The sequence below is a fragment of the Aythya marila genome (genome assembly GCF_965140915.1).
Source record: "Aythya marila genome assembly, chromosome: 33".
Taxonomy (NCBI): Eukaryota; Metazoa; Chordata; class Aves; order Anseriformes; family Anatidae; genus Aythya; species Aythya marila.
Genome location: NC_139074.1, coordinates 674,027 through 701,876, shown reverse-complemented (window position 1 = coordinate 701,876; position 27,850 = coordinate 674,027). Strand labels below are relative to the sequence as shown.

General features: G+C 48.9%; 3 protein-coding genes and 1 long non-coding RNA gene across 7 annotated transcripts; 1 reads left to right on the top strand and 3 right to left on the bottom strand.

The window, feature by feature from the left end:
• Positions 1-1,078: 1,078 nt before the first annotated feature.
• On the bottom strand, positions 1,079-7,001 carry LOC309889256 (butyrophilin subfamily 1 member A1-like; the record flags this gene model as incomplete). Its single annotated transcript, XM_082782018.1, has 8 exons — positions 6,864-7,001; positions 6,005-6,107; positions 4,779-5,126; positions 3,493-3,774; positions 2,809-2,916; positions 2,306-2,326; positions 1,849-1,869; positions 1,079-1,131 (listed from the first exon to the last, which is right to left on the bottom strand). The coding sequence occupies exons 1-8, from the start codon at positions 6,909-6,911 to the stop codon at positions 1,079-1,081; spliced, it is 984 nt and encodes a 327-aa protein (XP_082638144.1). The 5' UTR covers positions 6,912-7,001.
• A 4,024-nt stretch (positions 7,002-11,025) lies between these two features.
• On the bottom strand, positions 11,026-13,081 carry LOC309889162 (leukotriene B4 receptor 1-like). Its single transcript, XM_082781909.1, has 2 exons — positions 12,991-13,081; positions 11,026-12,512 (listed from the first exon to the last, which is right to left on the bottom strand). The coding sequence occupies exon 2, from the start codon at positions 12,499-12,501 to the stop codon at positions 11,392-11,394; it is 1,110 nt and encodes a 369-aa protein (XP_082638035.1). The 5' UTR covers positions 12,502-12,512; positions 12,991-13,081; the 3' UTR covers positions 11,026-11,391.
• Positions 13,082-17,590: 4,509 nt separating this feature from the next.
• LOC309889138 (uncharacterized protein) lies at positions 17,591-26,344 on the top strand (the record flags this gene model as incomplete). 4 transcript variants are annotated; one of them, XM_082781858.1, is made up of 6 exons in its annotated part: positions 17,603-17,720; positions 18,850-18,892; positions 20,180-20,262; positions 20,433-20,559; positions 21,686-21,796; positions 21,921-26,344. In XM_082781858.1, the coding sequence occupies 4 exons, from the start codon at positions 20,239-20,241 to the stop codon at positions 24,182-24,184; spliced, it is 2,526 nt and encodes an 841-aa protein (XP_082637984.1). In that variant the 3' UTR covers positions 24,185-26,344. The 4 variants fall into 4 exon arrangements, with proteins under 4 accessions (XP_082637983.1, XP_082637984.1, XP_082637982.1 ...); XM_082781857.1 differs by lacking the exon at positions 18,850-18,892 and having other exon boundaries at positions 17,591-17,720; XM_082781856.1 differs by lacking the exons at positions 17,603-17,720; positions 18,850-18,892; positions 20,180-20,262 and having other exon boundaries at positions 20,313-20,559; positions 21,924-26,344.
• Positions 19,287-27,571, bottom strand: LOC309889190. The gene is made up of 3 exons (XR_014319200.1): positions 27,436-27,571; positions 19,515-20,623; positions 19,287-19,417 (listed from the first exon to the last, which is right to left on the bottom strand). It is a non-coding gene; the product is annotated as an uncharacterized lncRNA (long non-coding RNA).
• Positions 27,572-27,850: the final 279 nt, after the last annotated feature.

Genomic DNA, 27,850 nt, shown 5'->3' with positions numbered 1-27,850 from the left:
TGCAATGAGTTTACCCATTCTGCAACCCTATAGGGAAGGGAAGGGAAGGGAAGGGAAGGGAAGGGAAGGGAAGGGAAGGGAAGGGAAGGGAAGGGAAGGGAAGGGAAGGGAAGGGAAGGGAAGGGAAGGGAAGGGAAGGGAAGGGAAGGGAAGGGAAGGGAAGGGAAGGGAACTTATTTAGTGGGACAGAAGAGGTGGGAAAGGACACAGAAAGCATCAGACCAACAATGGTGTGGAGGCAGAGACTCAAGGAGAGGCAAAGCATGAAGCCAAGGTACCTTCTTCCACTGGGACAATAGTATTTCTCCACCCTGAAACCAAACACACATGATCACAAGTGGGCTCTTTGGTGGAGAGGGATGTTGGAGGCTTTGGACCACTGGCTCCCAGGGCTGCACAACAGCCCCAGGCATGCTTCAGGTTCATTTACTTGAATGTGATTTTATTTGCAAAACTGGTGCAGCCTACACGGTGTGGGGATGTATCAAAATGAGAACAGTGCTTTCTCCTTTCTGGTCCAATTCATAATTCATCTTTTTTTTTTTTTTTTTTTTTTGAATTCATCAATTCATCATTTTCAGTCCCCCAGGTAGTGTTTTGTAAGCAGCGTTGGTGGGGTCATGGTACTAAAATTGAGTAAATCCCTCCGCCCACAAACATGCTGTTTGAGATAGCCTGATGCTATGATGGGGGGGAAGAGCAAGGATTAAACTTACGTAGTTCTGCAGCATGTTTCTCTGAAACAGAAAAACAAAATGAGCATGTTGTTAGTAGAAGCATTTGGGTCAAAACCCCACACATGGATCCCTACATATCCACCAAACCCAGGGGTACGTTCAGAGGTGCTTTTATAGTGCTAGACCTCCCATATCTGTCCAGGCAGAGACACAGAGCCAGGGAAAAGCAGATGAGACATAGCTATATGTAAAATTGACTTGAAGAAGGGATTTTGTGCACCCCACCGGGATGGAAGCAATTGGCGGGGTTGGTGCCACCATCATTTCTCTTTGATGGCATCTGAGAAATTAAACTTAGATGAAGAAAGTTAGGGAAAGCTCTTCTCCCTTGTCCTAGGGCTTTAGTTGGTGGAAGAAGCAAAAGAACACTTACGTATTTCCATATCACGTTCCCCTGGGGGAGAAAAAAGACAGGAAAAAATCAATAAATGGGATTGCTGGAAAACACTAACTTGGTGCTGGCAATGCATCCAAGCTCTGGTCTGGAATTTGCTCTTTTCCTACCCAAAACATGAGTAATTGAGCTGTGGGAAAGTTATGCAGGTTTGGGGGAAAAAGCTTAATATGACTGTCCTGAGTGGGATTTTGATGGACGGCCTGCTTTAATTTGAAGGAAAGCGTTTCTTTATCTCACTTGTATGCCATTTCTGTTAGAAGTGTTGCCATTAAAGCTAGCTATTACTTTAACACAGGAAAGAAGCAAGTTCATGTGTTTATTGCTTTCTTGGATTGCTTCTTGGCAACAAGGTATAACTCTTTATTAATCTGAAAAGAAGGAAACTGGCCTCTTGAAAACCATACAGTTCACCAAAGATATAATTTAACTACCATAGACGTGCTATAGAGGGACTTCAGGAACCACAACCCATTCAATCAGAGATTTATTATATCAAGCAAAAAGGGATCTCGTCTTCCCTAACGTCACTTACCCAAACTGGCCAGTTCAGATGAAGTCACGCACTTTGTTTGTTCCCCAAGACACCAGCAAAAGCACTGCTTCCTCCCCACTTCCTTTCCCCAACTCTCATAATGCAATTAAACAGGCATCCGGATGTAAGGCTCATTCTCCCTGCAGGATTACCCACAAAGACAGAAGAACCATGGTACTTACGGATTTCTGCACAGCGTTTCTCTGAAAGCAAAAGCAGAAAGAAACATGTGAGCGGAACCTTCTTTTCTGACAGATAAGCCATGGGGGGACTGTTGGCAACAAAAGTCTGCTTGGGGTACAGAGAACTGTAAAACTTCTTAACATTAATAAAATATCTGACAAATCTTGGTATCTGCAAGAGGAAGAAAAAAAAAAAAGGACTTTTTCTATTATTTTTATGTGAGTGTACTTTCAGAATTTAAATGAAATCTGCCCAGTTTATTTCCTCTATTCCTCAGAATTATTTCACGTGGCTTTTTGTTGTGAAATTAGCCTGCAACCACTGTTATCAAAGCAGAATGTAGGAGATGCACACAGACACAAGACCAAGCAATGCCCAACCCTCTTCTGGTGGCAAAAAAAAAAAAAAAAAAAAAAAAAAATCCCCTTTGAAATGTGAAATGACAGTTTCTCTTACCAAGTTCTGTGGTGTGTTTGGCTGTAAGAAAGAACAAAGAAAGTGGCACAGATTAAAGGATTTCTTCCACAATAATAATAATGCAATATATCAAGATTATTGATTATTAAGTTAACATATCAAGATTATTAATAATCTTAATAATATATCAAAATTACAGAATATCCAACTCAGGGTATTCTATGATTCTGTTGATGGAGATTTTCAGTGCTAATCTGCACTGAATATCAGGACTGTTTTGTTTTGTTTTGTTTTGTTTTGTTTTGTATTGTATTTTTTTTTCTCAGCCAGCACTGGTGTGGTTTATTGTGACATTGCCTCCCCATGGTTTACATAAGGGACTCCGGTAGTCTTACAGCGGGCTTATAGTGCCACCTGAAGGGTGGCATTTTCAGAATATTTCCACAGGAGAGGGGTCTAGCAAGTAGTGTCTCAAAGGTATAGGGCATTTCAGTTTGGTCTTAGGAGCCACAACCCCTTCTTGCAGTTTCCTAATGCCTTACCTTGTAGCCAATAAAATATCAATGGCAAGAAAATCAGCAAAGCCAAGCAGACGGCCAGGATAGCAAAGAAAGTTACCATCCAGGGAGAGACCTCTGGGAAAATAGCATCTGAAAGGGAAAATGGCCAAGGTGGAGTTAGTGCAGACATGGAATGCATTTATGTGCGTGGGTGTGAATGCAGCTACACAAACACGGTCATGCTATGTGCTTACATACAATTAGTGTAATGTGAGACCATAACAAATACAAATGGGAAAAAGTCTTTAAAAATGATACAAAACATTTTTGTATTTAATGTCCTGAATACATGGAAAAGTGGTATCTTGCAAGTGCTCATTCTCCTTCTCCTTTGTGCACCATCATCTTTGTTGAAATATTTAGACCAGAGGCTGCCATACTTTTATAAAAAATCTTTGCTTCAGAGCTGGCTCTGAAGAAAACTTAGCTGAAATGGACATTTTATTTAAAAAGTTCAGAAAATCCCTGATTTGATCCTTTGTGGTTCAGAAACCCCAGTTCAGTTCCTCCTCTATCTCGTCCTTTCCTTCTCCATCACACTCTTGTGTATGGAGTGTTGCACCTATAGGCACCAGAATAGGGGAGAAACTGGTCCCCTGTGTGTAAAATTAAGGGAAGAAAAATCTGGTTTTAGTTTTTAAAGCTTTAATTCTGGTGGCAGCTCACCTGATATGTAAATTGAGGAGTCCTTCTCCTGCGGAAGTCGAGTGTTCTGGACAGAACAGGACAGGTTTTGCTTTGAGTTTTTGTGGATGATGATGGTCTTTTCCACCTGGAAGAAGCCGTTCTTGTCTTGGGAGGTAGATTCAGTAAAGGAAGGAAGCTGCTGTCCCTGGAAATCTCTCCAGAGCATCTCAGGCTTTGGGTACCAGCCAGCTGCTCGACATCCCACTCGGATTCCCCCATCTTGGTAATCCTCCACGGACAAAAGTGGGCTGGAACCTGAAACTAGCATGAAGCAGACATCAGCCAGACCAACAGAAACACAAGGAGTGCCCATCCCAGAGAAGGGATTTTCAAAACCCTAAAAGCTTTTCCCTTTTCTTGACTGCTGCAAAAATAAGGCAGCACTGATAAAAGACACCCATTGTAGTTTCTGAGCTTGGGGTGGAATCCAATTATGTTCTTTACTCCTATTGTCCTCCTTCCTCAGGGGAAACAAAGGAACCCACACCTTTTCAACTTTTGGTTTCAGGGAAGGTTCAAGGCTGACCTATTCACCCCCAGCATCATCCTCGTGGTCAGAAAAGAGCCGTGAAATCAGGCCAACCTTCTGGTTCAGTCCATCCTACAGAGAGCAATGGCAGAAGGATGCAGCAGATGGACTGTACCCAGGATCTGCACCCAGACAGATATATGCTCATCCTCTTTGTGAGTCTTCTGCATACTAAGAAATGCAAGACCTGTTGGGTTCAGGAGAAAAAAATCTCTATCTTGGACACAGAAGAGAGGTGTTTGGCTCCTCTCTGCTTGCAATAGCAATTCTCTTGAGCTGGAAACAGCTTGGTGCTTATCCCACCCTTCCCTGGGAGCGATATTTTAGGTCATGTCCCACCTTGAGTCAATTTGTGGACCATGTCCCTCATAGGACAATCTGCACAAGAATTTATCTTTGGCTACAGCTGTGCTGTCAGATAACTCTCCTGCTTCTTCCACAGGATCTCTTTTGAAGCAAACCAGCTGGAGGGCTGTGGTGTGAGATGCTTGGCCTGGGGCAGCCCAGTGTTAGCTGCTGAGTTTGAGGATGGTGCTGCTGGTTTTGTGAGGTTTCAGGGGTCTGGTGTTGAGAAAAGGCCCTTGTCTGGGGATTTTAGGCCATGTAGGTTGGGGAGCTGCTCATTAGGAGCTGGGCTATTATACAGGGGAAATAGAAAGGATTTCTAAGTCTTCATAGGGAAAATGGTTGAATCCAGAAGCCTTTCGCATAGGCAATCCTGCCTCTGGGGTCTTACCTGCTACTTTCAGCTCCAGAGTGGCTTCTTCATAAAAATTCCCATCTTTAATGAGACACTGGTACTGTCCCTCATCGCTCAGCCTGGTCCTGAGGATCCGCAAGGAAACGTTTCCATTGGAGACACCCCCTTTCAAAAACTCTGTCCTCCCCTGGTACTCGGGCATCTGGGAGGAGAAGTGGTCCTGCCCACTCTGGTAGAGATGCACATAGATGGAAAACCGGGAGCGGAACCACCTCACCTCCATGTGCTCAGCGTTCATCCTGGGGGAGAGGTGACAGGGCAAAACGACGTCCCCTCCCACGGTGGCCGTGATGGGGTGATCAGACCCCAGGACTTGGAACTGGGCTGCAAACAACAGGTTTAAAGGCTTCTGGTTGGGGTGGTGGTGGCACATCCAGGAGCAATCAGCAATCAAGCATAAGGCAGCAACACGATGGGTGCAAGGATTGGGGCACCCAGCATACACCTGCCATCAAAAGTGGGGCTGGAAAGAAGCCTAAAAAGATGGAGTTAAGCCTGCTGAAATGAAAACACCAGCACATGCTGATGTGAGATGAAGCAGCCAGCTGAAAGCTCCACAAACATTGGAGAGAACATAACAGAGGGAGAAAGGACAGGTTTGGGGGCACAGGAATAATAAAGACAGAGCTTAGTGTCTGCTCTTTGGGGATGCTCACTTCTCCACACCCTCCACCCTCCTGCCCCGTATGGAGGGCATCCCCCACTGATGATGGTGGATTCCCCTAAACACATCTGAAGTGATGCTCCCCAGAGTTGTACCCCAGCAGATTTGCTATTTATCCCACCTAGCTTTTAAAATGGGCTTTCAATAAGGTGCACAGCTTCTTCTTCCCCGTCACTGGGGCTATTTAGGAGATACGTGGATATGGCACTAGGAGACGTCGTTTAGTGGTGGGACTCAGGGGGTCATGTTGATGACTCGATGATCCTGAAAGTCTGTTCCAACCTCTTATGATTCTCACTGTCTCCTCCTAAATGACCTCGATGGAAGGTTTAAGTCATATTTGGTTGGGGTCAAAAGCCCTGAGTTACAGAGCAGGGCTAGAAGCACTGTTGGTTTCTTAATATCTAACTAACAAACTGTTCCCACGGGCAACTTCTCAGTGTATATCACTTTTCTGTAGTATTATCAAGCCAATTATAGATATAAAAATATATAGCAAATGACAGATTCCATAAAAGAGGCAGAAGGAGATCCTTACCACAATCCAGCTTGTGAACATGAAAACCAAAGAAAATTGTGGCACAAGCCAGGACAAAGCTGCTGCAAAGGAGGCAGGAGGAAACCAACATCTTCACATCCACCTTCACTGGGAAGAGACGAACAGCAAAAAAATATATATATGTAAATCAGTGAAATGAGTGTAAAGCTGAGCATGGTGCAAAGAACATCAATATGAAAAGGTTTTCCTAGGGGAAACTTGATTGCGAGAACCTGCAGAATGAGGCAATAGTTAAAAAAAAAAAAAAAAAAAAAAAAAAGACTGAAGGTCAGGTAGCTCCTCCTGTATGGGCACCATTCCGACCTTTCCAAGGGGAAAAAATAAATAAATAAATAAATAAATAAATAAAATTTGGTGTCTACAATGTTCCTGGTCCTGCAGACTGGGCACTGCTTTCACATCTCTGCAAGGGCTCAGCCTCCCTTGGATGGGATTTTTTTTGGGGGGGAAAAAAAGACATTTTCTCCAGTCTGTGATGCTCCTTAGAACAAGGGGGAAAACCTGAAATTGAAATACTCTTTAAGAGGGTGGGGGATACAGAGAGAAAAAGCCTTCTTCTTGCTCCTGTATGTCTCCAGGATGTGGTGACACCAGGTAAAGCTGCAAAATAGGGGTCACATTTTTTTTGGGGGGGGGGCACCCAGAAGGAGGGTGACCCATGATGGATGCCACAGGTGGGGACCTAATTGGCTGCAGCTTGAAAATAACTCATCCCAGATTCAGGCCCAGCTGGGGTCCTGTACTGCTAGGGATCCTCAAGCCCCCCATAGCTTCTTGACCTCCCCCCAATCCTACATAAGAAGCAGGGGGTACTCCAAACCCCAGGACCCTGCCATACCTCTCCTGAACCCATCCAGACCGCTGCTCCCCGGGGTGGAGGAAGCATCGCAGCTTTGTACCGCAGTCCTGCCCCGCTTTCAGCTTGCTGGGAGCTAAGAAGGGGGGGTGGGGTGGGTCAGAAAACCCCCGAGGCTGTGAGGACATAGGCAAGTTCCTGCCAGCTTCCCCAGCTCACCAAAATTACCCTCTGCTTCCTACTTTCTGAGCACAAAGGGTGGAGCTGAACCCGAGAGCCGGAAACCCATGGCTTGCATGGGAGCCTCAGAGACACCCTCCCAAGGTGCCGGAAACCTCATGCACTGCAGCAAGTGCTTTGCACACATCTTCGTGCCTGCCACTGGTGCAGTAAAAATGCACAGCCAAAAGTGATGCATTAACACCTAGGTGACACTTTTGCAGAGAATAATGCTGGGATGCATATGCACTTGTGCTTCTATGAGTGCCTGGGTGCACCCATGTGTATGTGCACAACCCAGGAGCTACAAATATTAGGGATGCAGCCAACTTGGGTCTCCTGCACACTCCAAAACCTCACACTCCTGCTGTCCCCCAAAACACCTTCCTGTTCTTTTGGGGATGCTGCTCATGGCGGGCCTCAGGGGTGGTGCACTGGGATCAAGCTGGGGTGGAGTTAATTATCTTCCAGCAGCCCCATGGTGCTGTGCTGGGGTAAATCAGTGCTGATAATGCTTGGATAGGCTGTTTGCACTGTGTCAAGGTCTCCTTTGATTCTCATTTAAACAAGGGGATGCAAGGCTTGAGCTAAACACAGAAATATCATTCTCAGCTTTTAAACAGAGAGGAGGAGTTTTAGAGGGGCAAAGTTTGCTTGAGAGCTGCCCAGGCACACATCTACCCATGGGAAGCGGTGAGTGGCCTTCGCAACAGTTTTCTTCTGCCTTTTTTTTTTTTTCCTAGTTTCTTTAATTTCTTTCTTCCGCTTCTCCTTTCCTTATGGAGCTATTTTTATCTTGGCCCCGGGTGGGATGCGGTCAATCTGCTGTGGGGGGAGGAGGGGTAGTGGAGGAGGAGGAGGAAGGAAGAGAAAGAGGAGGAGTGGGAGGGAGTGGGGGTGGGGGAGGAGGAGAAGAGGAGGAGGAAGAGGAGAAAAGGGGGATGGAGGAGGAGGAGGAGGAGGAGCTGCCTGGGAGGTGGGCAGCAGAGAGCCCCCACTGAGCACCCCAGGACCCCCAGAGCCCAGACCCAGCTCCCTGCAGCCCACACATCCCCTGAAGCTGAAGGTGGGAGCCCAGCAGCATGCATGCTTTCTCCCATAAGGTCTTCTCTCCCAGATGGGGAGGAAGAGGAGGCACTGGCCAGAAGCCCCTCGGGCAGATGGATAGCCGGGGGGGACGGGGATGATGGAGCCTCAACCCCAAGGCACTGCCCATCGTTGTCACTGCTCCTTGTTGCGGTGGCACCACCCGGGGCTGAAGGGCAGTCTGGATTTGGGAGCAGGAGCCCTAACCATAAGGTTGGTTTGATCTGGTTCTTGGGGTCCCAGGAGCTCCTGTTATCTGGAGGCCTAAGCGCAGCACAGGCACATGTAGCACATATTAAGCAATGAGTGTTGCCTACATATTCATTCTTAATCAATCGCTCTTCAATTTCTAATCCCATGTTTCAGGGATCTGCAGCTAAACTTTGTGGGATGGGGTTCTTGCATCTCTGTCTTTGTTCCTACAGCTGACGACAGCCCGGAGGATGAGAAGGGGGAAAAAACAGAGACACCGAACGGAGCTGAGATACATTCGGGATGATCCAAGGGGAACTCAGCCCAGAAGGCAAACCCAACACTACAGTGTCAACCACAGGAAAGCTCCAAGGAACCACGTAGAGAAGTGAGGCCGGAGCCCCATGGCCACTGGTTGCTGAGGACAGGTGGAAGCCCGAAAGGCTGCCGAGGGGATCCCACAGTGGGGAGAACCTACAGCAGCAGTGAGGCCAGAAGGCCAGGAGGCACGGTGCACAGAGCCTCCTATGGGTGTGCAGACTGTGGGAAGACCTTCAGCATGAGATCATTCCTCGTCCCCCACCAGAGGATCTACACTGGGGAGAAGACCTTCACGTGCCACAAGTGCAGCCACTACTTTTGGCCTACTGTGAGGCCGCTAGAATCCACTAGATTCCAAGAAGAGTCCTTATTTTGCCTTGAGGGTGCAAGAGGAGGCTCATACGATATCCTAGAGTGTCCTCGAAGGACTCTAGGGCATCCTAGAATACACTGGGGGTCACTGGGAGGCTTTCCGGGGAAGCTAGAGGGCACTGGGGGGCACTGGTAGACCTGCAGATGATCTAAAGTGCAGGGGAGGACCACAGGCGCCCTCCAGTGTGCGCGAGAGTGCACTAGAGAGCCCTGCAAGGCCTCCAGAGGCCATTAGATTCCTGGAAGTGTCTTTATTTTGCCTCGAAGGTGCAAGAGGAGACTCTGTAGGACATCCTTTGCTTTGCTTTTCCTTGTGCTACTTTCCTTTGCTTTGCCTTGCTCTGTTTTGTCTTCCCTGGCCCTGCTTTGTTTTGCTTTTCCTGGCTCTGCTTTGCCTTTCCTGGCCCTGCTTTCCTTGGTTTTCTTGGCTCGGCTTTGCTTTGTTTCCCTTTGCTTTTCCTGTGACACACAGAAACAAATTTTACAACTCGAGGAGAGTTATAAAGCAGGTATGTTTATTGCAGCACTGGGTGCAAGGGGGATCACTCCTCCTAACTTGCACACCAAGGGTTACTACCAGGGTGCTTATATTGATGAGATATATACATATTCACTTCACTTCCCCTCCGCCCCACCCCACCCCACCCCACACACATGTAAGTCTCTTGTATGTTCATTAGGTATCCAAAGAATCATTAACATAGGTTCCCACCCCTATTTGCATGCACGCTAGAGTCCTCGGGTGGTCATCCAGCATACAATCAAACATATCAATCAAATCAACAATCAATCAAATCAACATATTTTGTTGATTTACAAAATACATCTGTGTTAGTTTGTGGTGGTTTTACTCGGGTGGGCAGCTGAGTTCCACCACGGCCGCTCTCTCACTCCCATTCCTCAAAGAGGAAGGGGGAGAAAATAGGACACAAAGAGATCAAAGTTTGAGGTACGGATGATTTAATTAAAGGGAAAAGGGAGAGGGAAACAAAAGGGGGGGGGGGGGGGGGGGGGGGGAAAGGCAGCACAGAAGCACAGAGAAAGAAAAATAATTACTCTCTACTTCCTATCAGTGAGTGACATTCGGCCATGTCCTGGGAAGCCGGGCCTCAATATGCGTAGCGGTTGTTCAGGAGAACAGACACTTCCACAACAAGAGCACCCCCCTCCCCTTCCCCTTTCCCACTTTTTATTGCTGAGTGTGACATTATATGGCATGGAATACCCTTGTGGTCGGTTTAGGTCAGCTGCCCTGGTGATGTCCTCTCCCCATCATCTTTGAAGTCTCTTTTACTGCACATCTGCAAGGGTAGGGTGTCCTGCAAACCCCCCTGCTCCAGGTAGAACCCAGCTGTCCAGTGCCCCACATCTCTCCACAGTTCTTCTCACACTTTTCTCATGTTCCTCATTCCCAGAGTCCATCTACCTGGGGTCCCCTGTACCAGGCATGCCATTCCCACTGTCCATTGTGGCGGTATCCCTGACACCCCCATGCCTGGCAGGTCAGGAGGAAAGTGAGGATGCACCAGAGAGCAGCTTGAGGAGAGGGCCTGGGCCTCCAATTATTTCAGGGTGCTCTGTGGCAGAAGCCTTTGCCAGGGGGACCCTTCCTCTTTCAGCTCTCTCATCCTCTCTTCACAGGAGAGATGAGGAGGTTAAAGATTTAAAGGTTGGACTAGATGATCTTAGAGGTCTTTTTCAACCTGAATGATTCTGGGATTCTGTGTTCCAGTCCCAGCATTTTGCTCCAGCATTGCTGGCTCCTCTTTCACTTGGTTTTCACCAGGACCCCCAGGGCCTTTGCAGAGCTCCTTTCCAGCTGGGTGGCCCCCAGCATGTCCTGGTGCCTGGGGTTGTTCCTCCCAGCACAACCAAGCACAACCTAAGACCTCCCCAGCTATCCCAAGATCTCCTTGTGACCCCCTCCAAGAGCCCATTTTGGGGTATTTGACCCCTGCCAGCACTCCCACAAGCACACACACAGTCCCCCCCCCACACACACACACACTGTATCTCCAGCCATGTCACTCATCTACACCTACGCAGGTTCCCCTGCCCTGGATGCCTGGGTCCCTTCCTGGCTGGCACAGATGGATGGATGGATGGACGGACACAGAGGCATGGCATGCATTGGCAAATTTTGCATTATCCCAGAGGCCCCCTTGAACATCCCAAATTGTTTTCTTTCTTGTTCATCCCTCTTTTATTGGTTACAGTCCTGCTCAGGCCTCACCAGGACCATGGGGTGGGGGGAGAGATGAAGACATGGAAGGAGGGAGGGAGGAATGGTTGGAAGGAGAGGAGAGAGGCATGAACAGAAGGAGGGGTTTGTGTTAGGGCCACCACAAAATCCATCTCCTCTCCACAGCCTTCTCCACCATCATGCCCTTCCTATCCCACTGTCCCCTGTCTCTGTGTCCTCCACTACTGTCCCCACATCCCCCATCCCCATGATTTCCACTGCTGCTCCCCCATCCCCTGTCCCTGTGTCCTCCACTGTCACATCCTGGCACCCCTTTTCCTTGTCTTTCTGTGTGGTCCTTGCCTTGTGGGTGGCCCTGGCCGTGGTCTTACGGGAGCTGTGGAAAACCGTGGAGCCCTCCAGAAGCCGGGGCAGGAGAGAAGTCCCAGCAGTGTGGCACAGCCCCCGGCCAGCACAGGCGTAGAGCAGGGGATTTAAGGCACTGCTGAGGAAGGCCAGGGCAGTGGCTGGTGGGCGGATGGCCCTGGCGACCCTGTTCAGGGGCCCATTGCCCTTCTGCAGCTTTGCCACCACCTCCAGCAGGCTGGCGATGTGGTAGGGTCCCCAGGTGACAGCGAAGGCGACCACCACAGCGGCCACAAGCCCCAGCGTGCGGCCCCGCCGTGCCAGTCGTGTGCGCCGCAGCCGCTGCAGCAGCAGCCCGTAGCCAGCAGCCACAGCAGTCAGTGGCAGGGCCCAGCCCAGCCCTGTCTCCAGCAGGTTGTGAGTCACCAGCCAAGCAGTGGAGCTGTGTTTCCGCTTGCAGTGCCCATCCTCCACATGCCGGAAGGCGATAGAAGGAGTAGCCAGTATCAATGCCACCAGCCAGGTGACCGCCGCGGCCCCGTGGGCCAGTTGGGCAGCACGGTCACCCGCCACTACTGCCGCCGATGGCCGGGACACCACCAGGCAGCGGTGCAGGCCAAGCAGGGCGATGAGGAAGACGCTGGCATACATGGCGGCAGCACAGATGTAGTTGCAGCCACGGCAAGCAGCCAGGCCCAGGTCCCAGTGACCGGTGCTCAGGAAGCGGATGTAGACAGGGCCGGTTAGGAGGGTGGCCACATCGGCCAGAGCCAGGTGGAACACCAGCAGCATGGGGATGCCACGGCGACGGGTGGCTGCGCAGCTCCACAACACAAGGGCATTCCCTGGCAGCCCTATGACCATCGCTGCGGACAGCAGGGTCAGTCCCACTGCTGCGCTGGGGATGGGGGTGGCTGTCCCATTGGAGGAGGGTGTGGACATCGCAGTGGGAGCTGTGGGGATGGAGTTAACCGGTGTCACCCAGAGCAAATTCAGCCATCCCTGCATCCCCCCATCTCTCCATCCCCCTCCTCCAATACTGCCATTCCCTAGAGCCCCTCCCTTCCTCATCTGTCCCTCTTTCCTTCTCCCCACCCTCTGAGACCTCCTCTTCTTCTTTCCTTTCTACTCTCATCTCCTCCCCTATATCTTGGCATCACACAGACCTCCAAGCTGACTCCCAGACCTCCCAGTGGCCAGCCACACCACCAAAGTTATTCCCCCAAACCTCCCAGTTGACTCCTTAGAAGTCCCAGTTTTCCACCCCACCCTTCCAGTTCCCATAAACCTCCCAGTCACATTCCAAACCTGCTAGTACCCCCACCTCACGGATATTCTATGTGATCCTCAAGAACTTTAGTTGTCCACCCATACCTCCCAGTCATCTCAAGAGTGCTCAGTGGCCCCCCAGACCTCCCACCCCCCCAGTACCTCAGCGCCTCACATGTCCCTCCCCAGTCCCTGGCAGGGGTGGTGGGTCCTCGGTGCCCCTGTAGCCAGCAGTGGCCACAACAGTTGGGTGCTACTTCCCCTCCACTCAGCCCCAGTCAGGAAACACTCACGCAAGAGGAAGAAGGCAGGGAAACCACAGACAGAAAAGGGGCACGTGAAGAAGAGTGACACTGGGCCTTAGTTTTCCCCTGCCTGGACAGGGGCAGGAGGGGATGACACCACCAGCAGCATTGCCAACAGGTAGAAAGACCCTTCCAAAGGCCCTCCAGGAGAGGCTGTCTGATTGTTCCATGGCTGTAGGGTTGCGTGTATGCAAGGTTGCATGGCTGCAGGTATGGTTAATGCACCTTCTCATCCTTTCCTTCTAAAAGCAGCAGAGAGCAAAAATGGCTGGCATTGCCTACTTCTAATCTTGATAGCCCTTGGTCAGTCAACAGCATGATGGGAATTTGATGGGAAAAATGAAGGGAGAAACTGTATGCTGTTGTCAGACATCTCTAGTCTTACCTCTCTGGGGCTGGACAATGGTATGACAAGAACCTGGGGGGTAAAAAGTCCTTCAGTGTGCTGGATAACAGAGGGTCACCACTGCCAATGGGTCTTTGTCTGGCTTGGGATTGTACCCCATCACACAATCATCTAGGTAGTTCCCGAATTTCAGGCTAGGACTCAAATGTTGGGACAGGCATGTGAAGGGCTGGACAGAGGGAGGGTGTGATGGATGAAGGGACAGATAAAGGGTGAAAGAATGGAGGCAGGGAGAGAGGCATGGAGGGAAGGCTCCAGGTGCCTAGCACAGAGGTGGGCAAGTCTACCAGCACAGCCACCCCAGCCACCTCCTGGAACAGCTGCGATTCTGCTGGGAGAGGGGGTAGGGGTGAGAGGAGATGAGGGATGCCACACACCACGGTGACCCCCATGCTCAGGTGACGCCCCTGGTCCCACCCGGGTTCCCTCCAGCAGAGCAAATCAAGCTTTGATCAAAGGTTGGTCTCTTCCACATGCCTTCTTCAATGGCTAATCAAAGGGTGAATTGACTGGCTGTTAGCTCAGGGAAAGCTTGTACGTAGAGTTTTCTTTTCTGCTTGAAGGGAATTTTCAGTAAGCCTCCAAGAGCCGCACTACTGCTCTGACTCTTGCATCAGATTGATCAGTGGGCTCAGAAATTACTGAGAAAGGAACACATGCATGTGCACACAAAATTTTCCTACAGTTTCCTTAGGAAATGGATGAAGAAAGCTGCTTGCAACAAGAAGGGCGAACCAAACATGGTGATAGATTTTATGTACTTTTTAAGGTACTTTCAGTACTTAAAATGGGCTTAAAAAAAAAAAAAAAAAAAAAAAAAAAAGATGGAATGAGTTTTTACAGGGGCAGATAGTGACAGAACAAGGGAGAATGGTTTAAAACTGTAGGAGGAGAGAATTAGATTATATGTTACGAGGAAATTGTTATTATATCGTTATATCAAAAATATATATGTTATAGCGGATAACACACTAATGTCTTCTTAATGTCTTCAGCAGTAGCCCTTCTTGGGTGATGCCTTCACTGTGGGCCAGCAAGGTGAGAACATGCAGGCCCTTTGTAGAACTGGTCTATATTGCCAGTCAGCTTAGCAGCACCACTTTGCAAAGATGGGTCGGGTCTCTTCTCCTCTGTACCTTCTGCCTTTCCACCCCACATGGCGAGAGCAACCCCTGCTCATGGGTGATGGTAGATTCCTCAAAGGAATGAGGAGTGAGGCTGGTAGCACTGGTGACTACTTATTATGTCAGCAGCATTTTGCAGTACATATTACCAGGAAATCGATGCTGTGAGGGGGGGAGCAACGTGAGAAAACCAACTCAGTCACAACCAGCTTCACTGGGGAGACATAATCATACAACAGCTTGGGTTGCCGTAAAGAGTATCGAATTCCAAGCCTCCTGCTATGGGCAGGGACAATTTCCACTAGGTCAGATTACTCAGAGCCCCATGCAACCTGGCCTTGAACACCTCCAGGGATGAGGCATCCACAACTTCTCTGGGCAACGCGTGTCAGTGCCTCACCACCCACACAGGAAAGATTTTTTTCCCAATATCTAATCTGAGCCTACCCTCTTTGAGTTTAAAGTCGTTCCTCCTTGTCTCATCAATACACTCCCTAATAAAGTGTCTCTCTCCTGCTTTCTTGTAGGCCCACTTTTGGTACTGGAGGGCTGCAACGAGGTCTCCCTGGACCCTTCTCTTTTCCAGGCTGAACACCACCAACTCCCTCAGCTTGTTGTCTTCATAGGCACGTAGGTTTCCTAAACATGTGTAGCAGCACATTTAGGAAGGGTGGTGGGGTTGTGTGCCGAACATGCCTCCCCCCAGAAGCAAGCACTGGGCTGGAACTGACACCAGAAACAAAGCCCCCTTGCACCTTTCCTGTCCTTCCGTTTTTCATTTTAAGAAAGCAGGCCCCAATGAAAACACAAGCTCTGGGACAAATCAGGTATTTTATTCTTCCCCTTCCTTTTCCCCTTTCACACCCCCAAGAAAAGGCATTTCCCAGACAAGGGACGAAATGGTCAGTTTTATGAGGGTAGTCTCTTCCACAGGCCTTCTCAGAAATTACTGAGAGAGGAACTCATGCACACACACACACACAATGTTTTTGCAGTTTCCTCAGGAAATGGGTTTTAAAAGCTGGTTGCTGCAAGAGTAGAAAGAGAAAACTACGCATGGTGAGAGATTTTCTTTTCTCAGCAAGGAAAGAGCATCCAAAGCCCATGGGTGTACGACCCTTATCTGGGTGGTGTCATGGATGCCTTCTCCTTTGGAAGCTCTCCCTTTGTCATGAGAAGCCTCTGGGGACTCCTCCATTCTCAAGGTCTCTCCCAGCGTGCAAGGTCTGAAAAAATCTCTTCCTGCAGGCAAGACACTTGTAGCGTCTTTCTCCCACGTGGATTTGCTGATATTTAATGAGTTCATGCTGTGGCTGAAGCTCTTCCTGCACTTGGGGCGTTTGTAGCCCTTCTCCCCAGCATGCAATCTGTCATGGGTGAGGATCTCCTAGCTCTGGATGTACCTCTTCCTGAAATCAAGGCGCTCTCCCCTCTGAGGGGTTGCTGTTATCTTCTAGGCAATGAGCTCCAGCTGAAGTTTTTCCCGTAATCCATGCAGACATGCTTTCTTCCTTTCTTTCTGTAGTGCTTTAACTCCCTCTCTGGGAAGGGGGAGAGAAAAGGGAAAGTAAAACCCGTGAGTTGAGATAAAGACATTTTATTAAGACAGGAAAATAATAACAACAATAATAACAATGAAAATAGTAACAACGATGATAATAGTACTACTAATTATAATGTATACAAACAAGTGATGCACAATGCAATTGCTCACCACCCGCTGACTGATGCCCAGCCTAACCCCAAGCAGTCCGGCCCCTTTCCCCCAGCTAGCCACCCCTATATATTGTTTAGCACGACTTCAGACGGTATGGAATACCTCTTTGGCTAGTTTGGGTCACCTGTCCTGGGTCTGTCCCCTCCCAACTCTTGCTGCACCCCCAGCCTGCCCGTTGGCAGGACAGAGCAAGAAGCTGAGACGTCCTTGGCTTGGTGTATGAACTGCTCTGCAACAATTAAAACATCGGGGTGTTATCAGCACTCTTCTCATCCTAAGCCAAAACATAGCATTCTACCAGCTACTAGGAAGAAAATTAACTCTGTCCTAACTAAAACCAGGACACCTATCCACCCCTTATTCCATACTATTTATGTTATGCTCAGGTTCCACTCTTTCCCATACATTCTAATTAATCACCATTTTCATCTAGGGTCTACAGTAGTCATGGTAGTGATGACATACAGTATTATATAGTAATTAACATGATACAATTCTACTCATGGACTATTCTCACACAGTATTAAATCCCCTTGAGGTACACACCGGGTCCTCTGAGTCAATGCCAAGTGTCCTGAGGCTGGACCCAGCTGCAGGATGGCCGCGGTGCACCTCCTGCAACCAAGACACTGCCTGGGTGGCTTCCAGCCAGGCTCTCACTTGCCTTACAGGGTGCCCCTCAGAGGTCTGCTGGTGGGCAGGGAGCTGGGAGCTGCACCTAAGGCTTTACCCCCCACTGAGCACCCTGGCAGAGCCCAGACTCTCAGGCTCTTCCTCTGTGGGGGCATTTCCATGCCCTGGGGCTCTGTTTAGGCCCAGCCCAAGGTACTTAACCCCTCATCAGCTCTGTAGGAGGAGCTCTGGGCTGCAGCTCAGCCTTGGCCATAGCTCCTCCTGATGTGCAGCATGGCTTCCTGGCCCCAAACCAGAATGTGTTGTGAAGCTGCAGCACAGAAAATCAAAGAGGTTGGTTAGGGATTGACTTCGGCCTTCTCTGTTGGCTCCCCCAGAGCGTGCCACTGTGTGAGGAAAGGGTTCAGCGCTCCACCCTGCTCAGCCTTCCCTGCTCTGCAAGGAAAGAGTTAACTCTGCTAGCAGCAGGCCACTGATATGCTCAGGCCTTTGATAGCAGCTCTGGGCAGAGACAAAGGAAATGCCCCCCACAGAGGAGGAGCCTGAGAGTCTGGGCTCTGCCAGGGTGCTCAGTGGGGGGAAAAGCAGTGGGGGGTGCAGCTCCCAGCTCCTTGCCCACCAGCAGACCTCAGAGGGGCACCCTGTAAGGCAAGTGAGAGACCTGGTTGCCTGCAAGGAGGGTGGGAGCAGCCTACTGTGGACTCGAGGTAGGTACTCTTCATTGCTTATGCAGACAAGAGGCAGGATTTTCCTTTTTCACATGATTCCCCCCTTTGAGACAGGGCCTGAGCACCTAAAGCTCAGCACCAGACTTGGGAGGTCATGCAAAAGGGGAAAGGAAAAGCAGGATCTGACCCATGTTGCTGTTCAAGGGTGGGAGATAGCTGGCGGGACCCAAAGCATGCAGCTTGTTGCTCACTGCTCCTCTCTTGGCCGCAGCCAAGAAATGAGCTGGGCTGTGACAGAGGATGCAAGTTCTCAGCAGGAAGGCTCTGGATCTGCAGTGTTGTTTCCTGAGCCGTGGCTTAGACTCTGTTGCTGAGGTTTCTGAGGGGACACAGGACGGGGTTGGAGCTGGGAAAATCAAGAAGTGAGCAGAGGCGATCAGCATGCTTTGCTGACCTGTTGAAGCTCTGTAATAATATATGTGGGACTACATTTCTAAGACGCGCACACACCTGACATCAAATAACCATTGTCCATACCTCTGCGTGTATCAATTCCTGCATGCTACAAAAATTTGCCTGCCTCCTGTTGTGTTTGTTCTGCCAGCACTTGGTTTCCTTGCTTGCTTGTTCTGGGGCTTGTGCTGCCTCCTTACCTACAGGACTTGGCTTTCTTTGTTCTGCAAATGCTTCCTAAGTCTGTTGTTCAGGATCTGCCTGTAACTGAAGACCCATTTTACAGGCAGCTGCTGGTCAGGCATAGTCAGCATTTCCACCAGCATTCCATACGTGCAGAAAAGAGTCAACAACCAGAGGGTTGTAAAGTAGGTTTTCTTTATTGTGGTGCACCGGGTGCACTGGGAATAGCTTCCCTCAAAAAGTGCGCACCTGCCGGGTCGTCTCTCACAACTTTATACACGAATACTGTTACATATTACATGAGCTCTAATGCATATTCATTAATTTCCCTGAAAAGGCAGACCTCTTCCAAGTACTCATTTCCATACTCCCTGGTCCTTCCGGTTGCGCCTGTGCAGTGTAGCCTGTTGTTCATGGGCAGGGGTCTTTCAGGATGAAGGCAACGAGGAAGAGGAGGTTAAACACGTAGTAAACAATTGTTTTAACCATGTCAAATTTGGTAACCAACTGGTTATTTTTTCCTATAATTCAGTAAACCCAAGCGAGGTGTCATCCCGTGACACCTCATGCAATTGGTGAGTATGTTTCCGTATCTCCTCTAAATCGGTTTCTACTCTTTGGTATATTTGATCAATATACGTACAGCAACTCTGGTTTCTTACAGTGCACACTCCTCCTTCCTTCGCTGTTAATAAATCTAAAGCCATTCAATTTTGTAAAACTACCCTACTGAGAGATGATACTTCTACCTCTGGTGCTTTTATCACATCTGTGGTGGAATTCTCTACCCGTTCTAATTCGGCTGAAATATTTACTATTGCCTTTTCCAAATCACTCACTCCCAAGCTAGAAATTAACCATCTAACAAAACTATGGTATCCTGTAGGCCTTTCTATCAAAGGATTCAGTGGGATTGCTCGAGTTAATGCATTTCCATGGGGACCTTAATATCCCAAAAGGTACTGTAGGCCCATTATAAAAAGAATTGTGAAGTGCCAAGTATCCCCCTATACAATGACCCTTCCAATTAGGTGGTAAATTCTTCCTTGCTCCTTCCGGTTGCGCCTGCGCAATGTAGCCTGGTGGTCGTGGGCAGAGGCCTTTCAGGATGAAGGCAACAAGGAAGAGGAGGTTAAACTCTCTTTACCTTTGTGGACTTTGACCTTCTGTTGAACAGTTTAGGTTTTTTTTGCTTACCTTTGCCTTGTTTCCTGCCAGCAAGTTGTTCATTCTTTCTTAACGAGGTGTTCCTTCTTCCCTCATCCGTTAGCCTTGAACGATATCTTCTTTTTACATCTACTTCTCATCTACATCCCTATAATTAGGCTATTTTTAGGTTCCCATCCACATCCCCAATAATTAAAATATTTTACCATATATGTAGCTAAATACTAATCGAGATAGGTTTCAGCATCTTCCCCATCTCAATGGACTCACTCAGGGCTCCTCTTGAATGGGTCAGGGGAAGAAAATACTCTGAAACAAGAACAACTTCACAGCTCACAGATTAAGACAGGGAGATCACTTTCCAATAAACATCACAATCAAACGAGATGGGGGAAAAGGGCAGCTCCTCATGCTCCTGGCCACAGGCTTCAGGGGAAATTCTGTCCAGGTGCCTGGAGCACCTCCTTCCTCCTTTGTCACTGACCTTAGTGTCTGCAGGGTTGTTTTCATCTCATTTTCTCACTCCTCTCTGACTATTGCTGATGTGCAGCAGCTTTTTCCTTTCTTAAACCTGTGTCCCAGCTGGCTTTCACCCCCAATCAATGGCCTGCAGCTGGGCTGGCGCTGGGGAGGGACAGGGACAGGGACTGCTGCATTCCCCCAAACCTACCCTGCCATTTCTCTTGTCCCAGCAGGTTCCAGTTTGACATCTACCTTTCAGCTGTGATTGTCCCAGCCTGCAGGAGGGCAGGAAATGGCCACGGCACATCCAGCTGAGGTAGGGGCTTGGAGAAGCAGCCAGGAGAGGCCAAGGGGGAAGGGATGTGAATGCAGGGGGAAGATGAGGTGCTGTCAGCCAGCATTTGTGTGCTGGGCACAGAGAAGCCACTGGGACTGGAGCTTCTGTCATCAACAGGCTGCTTCTACATGGAGCCTCTTTGCTTGCAGGAACCAGTGACCTTCGTGGAGGTGGCGGTGTATTTCAGCAGGGAGGAGTGGGAGCTGCTGCATCCTGCACAGCAAGTGCTCTACCGGGACGTGATGCTGGAGACGTATGAGTCCATAACTTCACTGGGTGAGTGAGGGCTTTGCTTCCTTTTCTCCTCAGTAGGGGAGCATTCGTGGTGTAGAAGAAGCCTCTGTGAGCAGGACATATGGACATAAACACAATGCAATTATTTACTGCATACAGAAGCACAAAATAATAATAATAAAAACCCAGCAACCTAAAACCACATACAAAAAAAGATAAGGATGAGTTAAGAAGACATTAGTGTGTTATCCATTGTAATATATATATTATGATATAATGATACAATCATAATGATAATATAATATGAAAAATAATACTGTATATTAGAATATTTAATAATATAATAATGTACAAAATATATAGCTATATAGACATATACATGTATATGTATGTATATATTATAGTTATATATACATGCGTCCAAAAGAGCTTTTCTTGGTGGTTGCATGTAAATCTTCCTTCTCAGCATTGCCTTCCTCAGTTTTCCCCTAAACCTTCTTGAAGTCAACTGCACTGAATAAGTAGGTAAAAGGTAAGGCAAATAAATAAGTCCCTGTAGTATTTTCAGAGATAGAAAAGCCGTGCTGTCTTCAAACAAAGCTAGTCTATGTTGCTGACCTGAATGATACTGGGCCGTAAAAGTGACTTTACAGGAAGGGAGTGATTACATAGTACACGTGGACACTTAGCAGCTGTGTCAAAACCATGGAAATCATAGAGTCATAGAATGGCCTGGATTGAAAAGGACCTTAAAGATCTTCCAGTTTCAACCCCCCTGCTCTGGGCAAGGTTGCCAACCAGTAGAGGAGGCTTCCCAGAGTTGCATCAAGCCTGGCCTTGAATGCCTCCAGGGCTGGGCCATCCACAACCTCCCTGGGCAAACTGTTCCAGTGCCTCGCCACCCTCTGAGTGAAAAACTTTCTCCTCATTTCCAACCTAAATCTCCCCTCTTAGTTTAAAACCATCCCCCAAGCGTGCGTTCCCCCTCCTGTTGATACGCTCCTTTCAAACACTGGAAGGCCGCAGTGAGGTCTCCCTGGAGCCTTCTCCTCTCCAAGCTAAAGAAGCTCAATTTCCTCAACCTTTATGCATAGGGAGGTTTTCCAGCCCTCTGATCATCTTAGTAGCCCTCCAAATGCTCTCATCTCCTCTGTTTTCGTCATTTAAGGACTACTTCCATCCCCCAAACCCGTGGTGATCTCCCAGCTTGAAGAAGGGGAAGATCCCTGGATCCCAGATCTGCATGGCGTGGAGGATGTGACAGGAGACCTCAGCCCAGGTGAGGTGGTGGAGGAAGGGAGGAGATAGGGGTTGGCAAAAGCCAAGATCAGAGGATCAGAGAGCTCTGTCTGGGCAATATTGTGGGCACTATGGGCTGGTTGTGGATTTCCTCTGTCATCCAGCAGGTGACAGGATCACAAAAGCAGCGGAGACTCTTCAGAAAGGTGGCGTGGCCCAAAGGCAGCTGAATGCTGTCTCTGTGGGAAAAAACAGAAGGGGCGTGCAAAAGGGCCTGGAGCATGGAAAGCATCTCAAGAAGCCACTGCAAACCCATCCAGGAAATGGAGCTCGGAAGCCCCTAGATGGCAGCAAAGGTCAAAAGGAGACTAAAGAACTGACAATGAAGCAAGGCTGCCAGAAGAAATTGGAGAACCAATGTGACGAGTGTGGAAAAATCTTTAAAAGTCATTCCTATCTTCTTAAGCACCGGCGCATCCACACAGGAGACAATCCCACGTGCACTGAGTGTGGGAAGAGCTACATAAAAAGATCCAGTCTTGCTATACACCAGCGGATTCACACAGGAGAGAGACCCTACAAGTGCTTGGAGTGTGAGGAGAGCTTCAAAACGCGTTCTGAACTCAAATTTCACAAACGGACCCACAAAGGAGAGAGACCCTACAAGTGTCCTGAGTGTGAGAAGAGCTTCCTCTCAAGTTCTGGGCTCAATGTGCACAAACGGATCCACACAGGAGAGAGACCCTACAAGTGCCCTGAGTGTGAGAAGAGCTTCAACACAAGTTCTGGGCTCAATGTGCACAAATGGATCCACACAGGAGAGAGACCCTACAAGTGCCCTGATTGTGGGAAGGGCTTCATAAGGATTTCTTTACTCAATTTGCACAAATGGATCCACACGGAAGAGAGACCCTACAAGTGCCCTGATTGTGAGAAGAGCTTCCACTCGAGATCTGGACTCAAATGGCACAAACAGATCCACACAGGAGAGAGACCCTACAAGTGCCCTGATTGTGAGAAGAGCTTCAAAACGAGTTCTGAACTGAAATTGCACAAACAGACCCACACAGGAGAGAGACCCTACAAGTGCGCTGATTGTGAGAAGAGCTTCCAGTCAAATTATGGACTCAATTTGCACAAATGGATCCACACAGGAGAGAGACCGTACAAGTGCCCTGATTGCGGGAAGGGCTTCATAAGGATTTCTGTACTCAATTTGCACAAACGAATCCACATGGAAGAGAGACCCTACAAGTGCCCTGAGTGTGAGAAGAGCTTCTACTTGAGTTCTGGACTCAATTTGCACAAACGGATCCACACAGGAGAGAGACCCTACAAGTGCCCTGAGTGTGAGAAGAGCTTCCACTCGAATTCTGGACTCAAATGGCACAAATGGATCCACACAGGAGAGAGACCCTACAAGTGCCCTGATTGTGGGAAGGGCTTCATAAATATTTCTCTACTCAATTTGCACAAATGGATCCACACGGAAGAGAGACCCTACAAGTGCCCTGAGTGTGGGAAGGGCTTCATAAGGAGTTCTGCACTCAATTTGCACAAACGGATCCACGCAGGAGAGAGACCCTACAAGTGCCCTGAGTGTGAGAAGACCTTCCAGTCGAATTATGGACTCAATTTGCACAAACGGATCCACACAGGAGAGAGACCCTACAAGTGCCCTGAGTGTGGGAAAGGCTTCATAAGGAGTTCTGCACTCAATGTGCACAAATGGATCCACACAGGAGAGAGACCCTACAAGTGTCCTGATTGTGGGAAGGGCTTCATAAAGATTTCTCTACTCAATTTGCACAAACAAATCCACACGGAAGAAAGACCCTACAAGTGCCCTGATTGTGGGAAGGGCTTCATAAAGATTTCTCTACTCAATTTGCACAAACAAATCCACACGGAAGAGAGACCCTACAAGTGTCCTGAGTGTGAGAAGAGCTTCTACTCGAGTTCTGGACTCAAATGGCACAAAGGGACCCACACAGGAGAGAGACCCTACAAGTGCCCTGATTGTGAGAAGACCTTCCAGTCGAATTATCGGCTGAAATTGCACAAACGGATCCACACAGGAGAGAGACCCTACAAGTGCCCTGAGTGTGGGAAGGGCTTCGTAAGGAGTTCTGAACTCAATCTGCACAAACGGATCCACACACAAGAGAGACCCTACAAGTGCCCTGAGTGTGAGAAGACCTTCCAGTCGAATTATCGGCTGAAATTACACAAACGGATCCACACAGGAGAGAGACCCTACAAGTGCCCTGAGTGTGGGAAGGGCTTCCAGTCGAGATATAGACTCAAATTGCACAAACGGACCCACACAGGAGAGAGACCCTACAAGTGTCCTGACTGTGCAAAGGCCTTCAAGAGCAATTCTGAACTTAGATCACACAAGTGCATCCACAAAGGAGACAAGCTGTAGCAGTGCCCTGAGTGTGGGAGGAGATTCCACCAGAGCTCAAACATGGTCACCTAATTCTAAATGCACACAAATATATTTATATGTCTTACAAATACCATGAGCAGAGGAAGAGCCTTGTGGCAAACTCATCTTCAAACCCTCCTGCAGATCAGACTCCCTCCCCCGAAACTTGAAGCCGAGGTTTAGCCCCATGCAGACAGCAGGGAGCACTAGGTGTAAGAATAAGATGTTTTCCCAGGCTGTGTTCCCTGGGAGATATCACTGAGAGCCCATCAGGGAATGGTGCATATGGCTGAGAGCAGAGAGAGAAACCCTGTCCCTAGTGTGGGCATCCAACGATGGCTGTTGGACAGATCCAATCCCCTCTTCCCTTCCTTGTTCTGTTTATCACTGCATAAAATATTCTCTGGGATTCCTGATTTTCACGTCACCTTTTTTCCCCTCACCTTTAAGGGACTTGCTGCCCAATGGTTTGGTAACAGCAGTAAATACCAAGTCCCAGAAGCCGTGACAGAGACATTTAAATTCCTACCGGGAAACCCAGCATAAAAACCCCACAAAGAGCAAACTTCCATCCTTGAGCCTTGAAGCCGTGGTTTATCCTGGTGCAGACAAAAGAGAGCTCTGGGTGTCAAGATATTTGCTGGTGCCTTTCTTGGGAGATATTGCTGTGAGTCCAGCAAGGAATGATGCATTTGCTCCATCTTCTTTGAGCAGCTTAGCAGATTCCCCAGTGCCTTCACCCCCTCTGGGATGCAAAGGGTGTAGGGATGCTGATAGAAGAGTCTGGAAAGGAAAAGGGAAACAGGAAAAGCCAGCTGATGCTCTGTGCTGTCCTCTACGCTTGTAGCCGGGCTCATGTTTTGGCAGTGGCCAGCTCACTGCTCCTCCCACAAGAGCCCATGGGGACCAGCTGGCCAGCTGCAAGTGAACCTTTGGGAGATGTCAAGGAGATGTTAGGAGAGCTAAGAAGTCAGAGCAGTGCTGGGTAAGGAGTCCAGAGTTTTGGAGATGCTCATCCCAAAGCAAGGCAGGCAACACTTCCAATCTCCACCTGAGTAAGCAGCATCCTGCCAAGATTCACAAATGACACATCAAGGCACAGAAAAAAAGTCACAATTCCCACACCTCTGCATAAGGAAATGCTCCCAGTTTCACTTTGGCTCACTTGGACAAGGCAGACCCCATTTTGGCTTGTGACCGGCATGCCTTGGAGTTTTCCCATCCTTTGGCTGGAGCATATCACCCTTCCTGGCCTTAGGTTGTGGTGGGTGTTCTGGGACAAATATATCCTGTTCTTGCTTTGTCCCCGGTGTGGGAATTACCCATATTGCTCCCCCTTTGGGGGAGCAATAATTCCCACACCGGGGACAAAGCAATGTCCGGGGACAAAAGCAATATGGCTCCCCAAATTGCTCCCCAATTACCCATATTGCTCCTCCTGTGTGGGGGCCTTTCCTTTGTCTCTGCCCAGAGCTGCTATCAAAGTTGAAAAACTGGAGATGGGGTGCCAAGTGACCACCCAAAGGAGAGTGCAGAGCTGGCTGTGGCGAAGCCACTGGAAGCCCTTGGGATGTTGGTAGGTGGATCAGAAGCACATTTCTCCCAGGGATGTGTATGAGGAAAGTCACCTGGGAAAGTGACTCTTCACTCAGCCCAGGAAAGTCACCTCTGGATAAACCCCTGGATAAACCCATCTGCTGTGGGTGAGTGCATGAAGATCCAAAAGAAAACTTGGCTGGAAAGTGTCCTGGTTTCAGTTAGGACAGAGTTAATTTTCTTCCTAGTAGCTGGTAGAATGCTATGTTTTGGCTTAGGATGAGAAGAGTGCTGATAACACCCCGATGTTTTAATTGTTGCAGAGCAGTTCGTACACCAAACCAAGGACGTCTCAGCTTCTTGCTCTGTCCTGCCAACGGGCAAGAGCTGTGAGGGGACAGACCCAGGACAGGTGACCCAAACTAGCCAAAGAGGTATTCCATACCATCTGACGTCATGCTAAACAATATATAGGGGTGTCTAGCCGGGCGAGAGGGGTCGGACTGCTCAGCATTAGGCTGGGCATCGGCCAGCAGGTGGTGAGCAATTGCATTGTGCATCACTTGTTTGTACACGTTATTATTAGTAGTACTATTATTATCATTGTTGTTATTATTTTTATTGTTATTATTACTTTCCTGTCTTAATAAACTGTCTTTATCACAACTCACGGGTTTTACTTTCTCTTTTCTCTCCCCCATCCCAGAGAGGGAGGGGGGAGGGTGAGCGAATGGCTGTGTGGTGTTTAGCTGCCGGCCGGGTTAAAGCACTACAGAGAGAAAGGAAGAAAGCATGTCTGCAGGGATTACAGGAAGAACTTCAGCTGGAGCTCATGGAACTGACACCAGAAACAAAGCCCCCTTGCACCTTTCCTGTCCTTCCGTTTTTCATTTGAAGAAAGCAGGCCCCAATGAAAACACAAGCTCTGGGACAAATCAGGCTCCCACCCTCCTTGCAGGCAGCCTGGCTCCTCTGAGTCGTGTAGGCTGGAGGATGCCAAGTGTCCTGAGGCTGGACCGAGCTGCAGGATGGCCACGGTGCACCTCCTGCAACCAAGACACTGCCTGGGTGGCTTCCAGCCAGGCTCTCACTTGCCTTACAGGGTGCCTCTCTGATGTCTGCTGGTGGGCAGGGAGCTGGGAGCTGCACCTAAGGCTTTTCCCCCCACTGAGCACCCTGGCAGAGCCCAAACTCTCAGGCTCCTCCTCTGTGGGTGCCTTTCCTTTGTCTCTGCCCAGAGCTGCTATCAAAGGCCTGAGCACATCAGTGGCCTGCTGCTAGCAGAGTTAACTCTTTCCTTGCAGAGCACGGAAGGCTGAGCAGAGCACGGAAGGCTGAGCAGAGCACTTAACTCTTTCCTCACACAGTGGCACGCTCTGGGGGAGCCAACTGAGAAGGCGCCGAGGTCAAGCCCTAACCAACCTCTTTGATTTTCTGTGCTGCAGCTTCACAACACATTCTGGTTTGGGGCCAGGAAGCCATGCTGTGTGAAATAAATGACTGAGTCCCAAATAGGATTGCAGTTAAAGTTTACAATGTATTAAACGCATAGAGGCAAGCAAACAGCGCTGGGTGCACCGGGAGTCTCAGCTCCACCAAGACGCACCCCTATTGCATCAGGCGGCTGGTTTTTATGCTCCTAGGCTAATACATATTCATCACTACTTCCAGAAAAGGCAGGGTTATTATAATTAGTTTCCGGGGATACAAACCCTCCACGGACGCATGCGTATCAGTCTCTGGTGGTCCCTCTGGGGGGTTGCTCGTACTGAAGGCTCGTAGTCTTCCTTCCAGGCTTTGTCCTTCGGTCGTCCTTCAGCTTCCCCTTTCTCCTTATTTGTGAATCTCTTATCCTGGATCTCAGAGACGTCCGTCCGCAACGGCCCATACAAAAATCAGCATTTTTTGAAAACTCCTTTGTTCTCTTATCCCCTAGACCCGAGTCTCAAGGTTTACCCTTCAAACCCTCTATTGACACGAATTGCTAGACCATTCCTCTGCAAGATACCAGAACTATATACATTAACCGCACTGTTTTTCTTAGACTTGTGTTTATACAGTGGTATGTAAGACAGAAGGTCACACTTCATCATGCGACCCTAGCATTGTTCCATATTGACACGAATC

Excerpts from the sequence above, each read along its gene's own strand:
- LOC309889162 (XM_082781909.1), bottom strand. The coding sequence starts at position 12,501 with ATGTCCACACCCTCCTCCAATGGGACAGCCACCCCCATCCCCAGCGCA.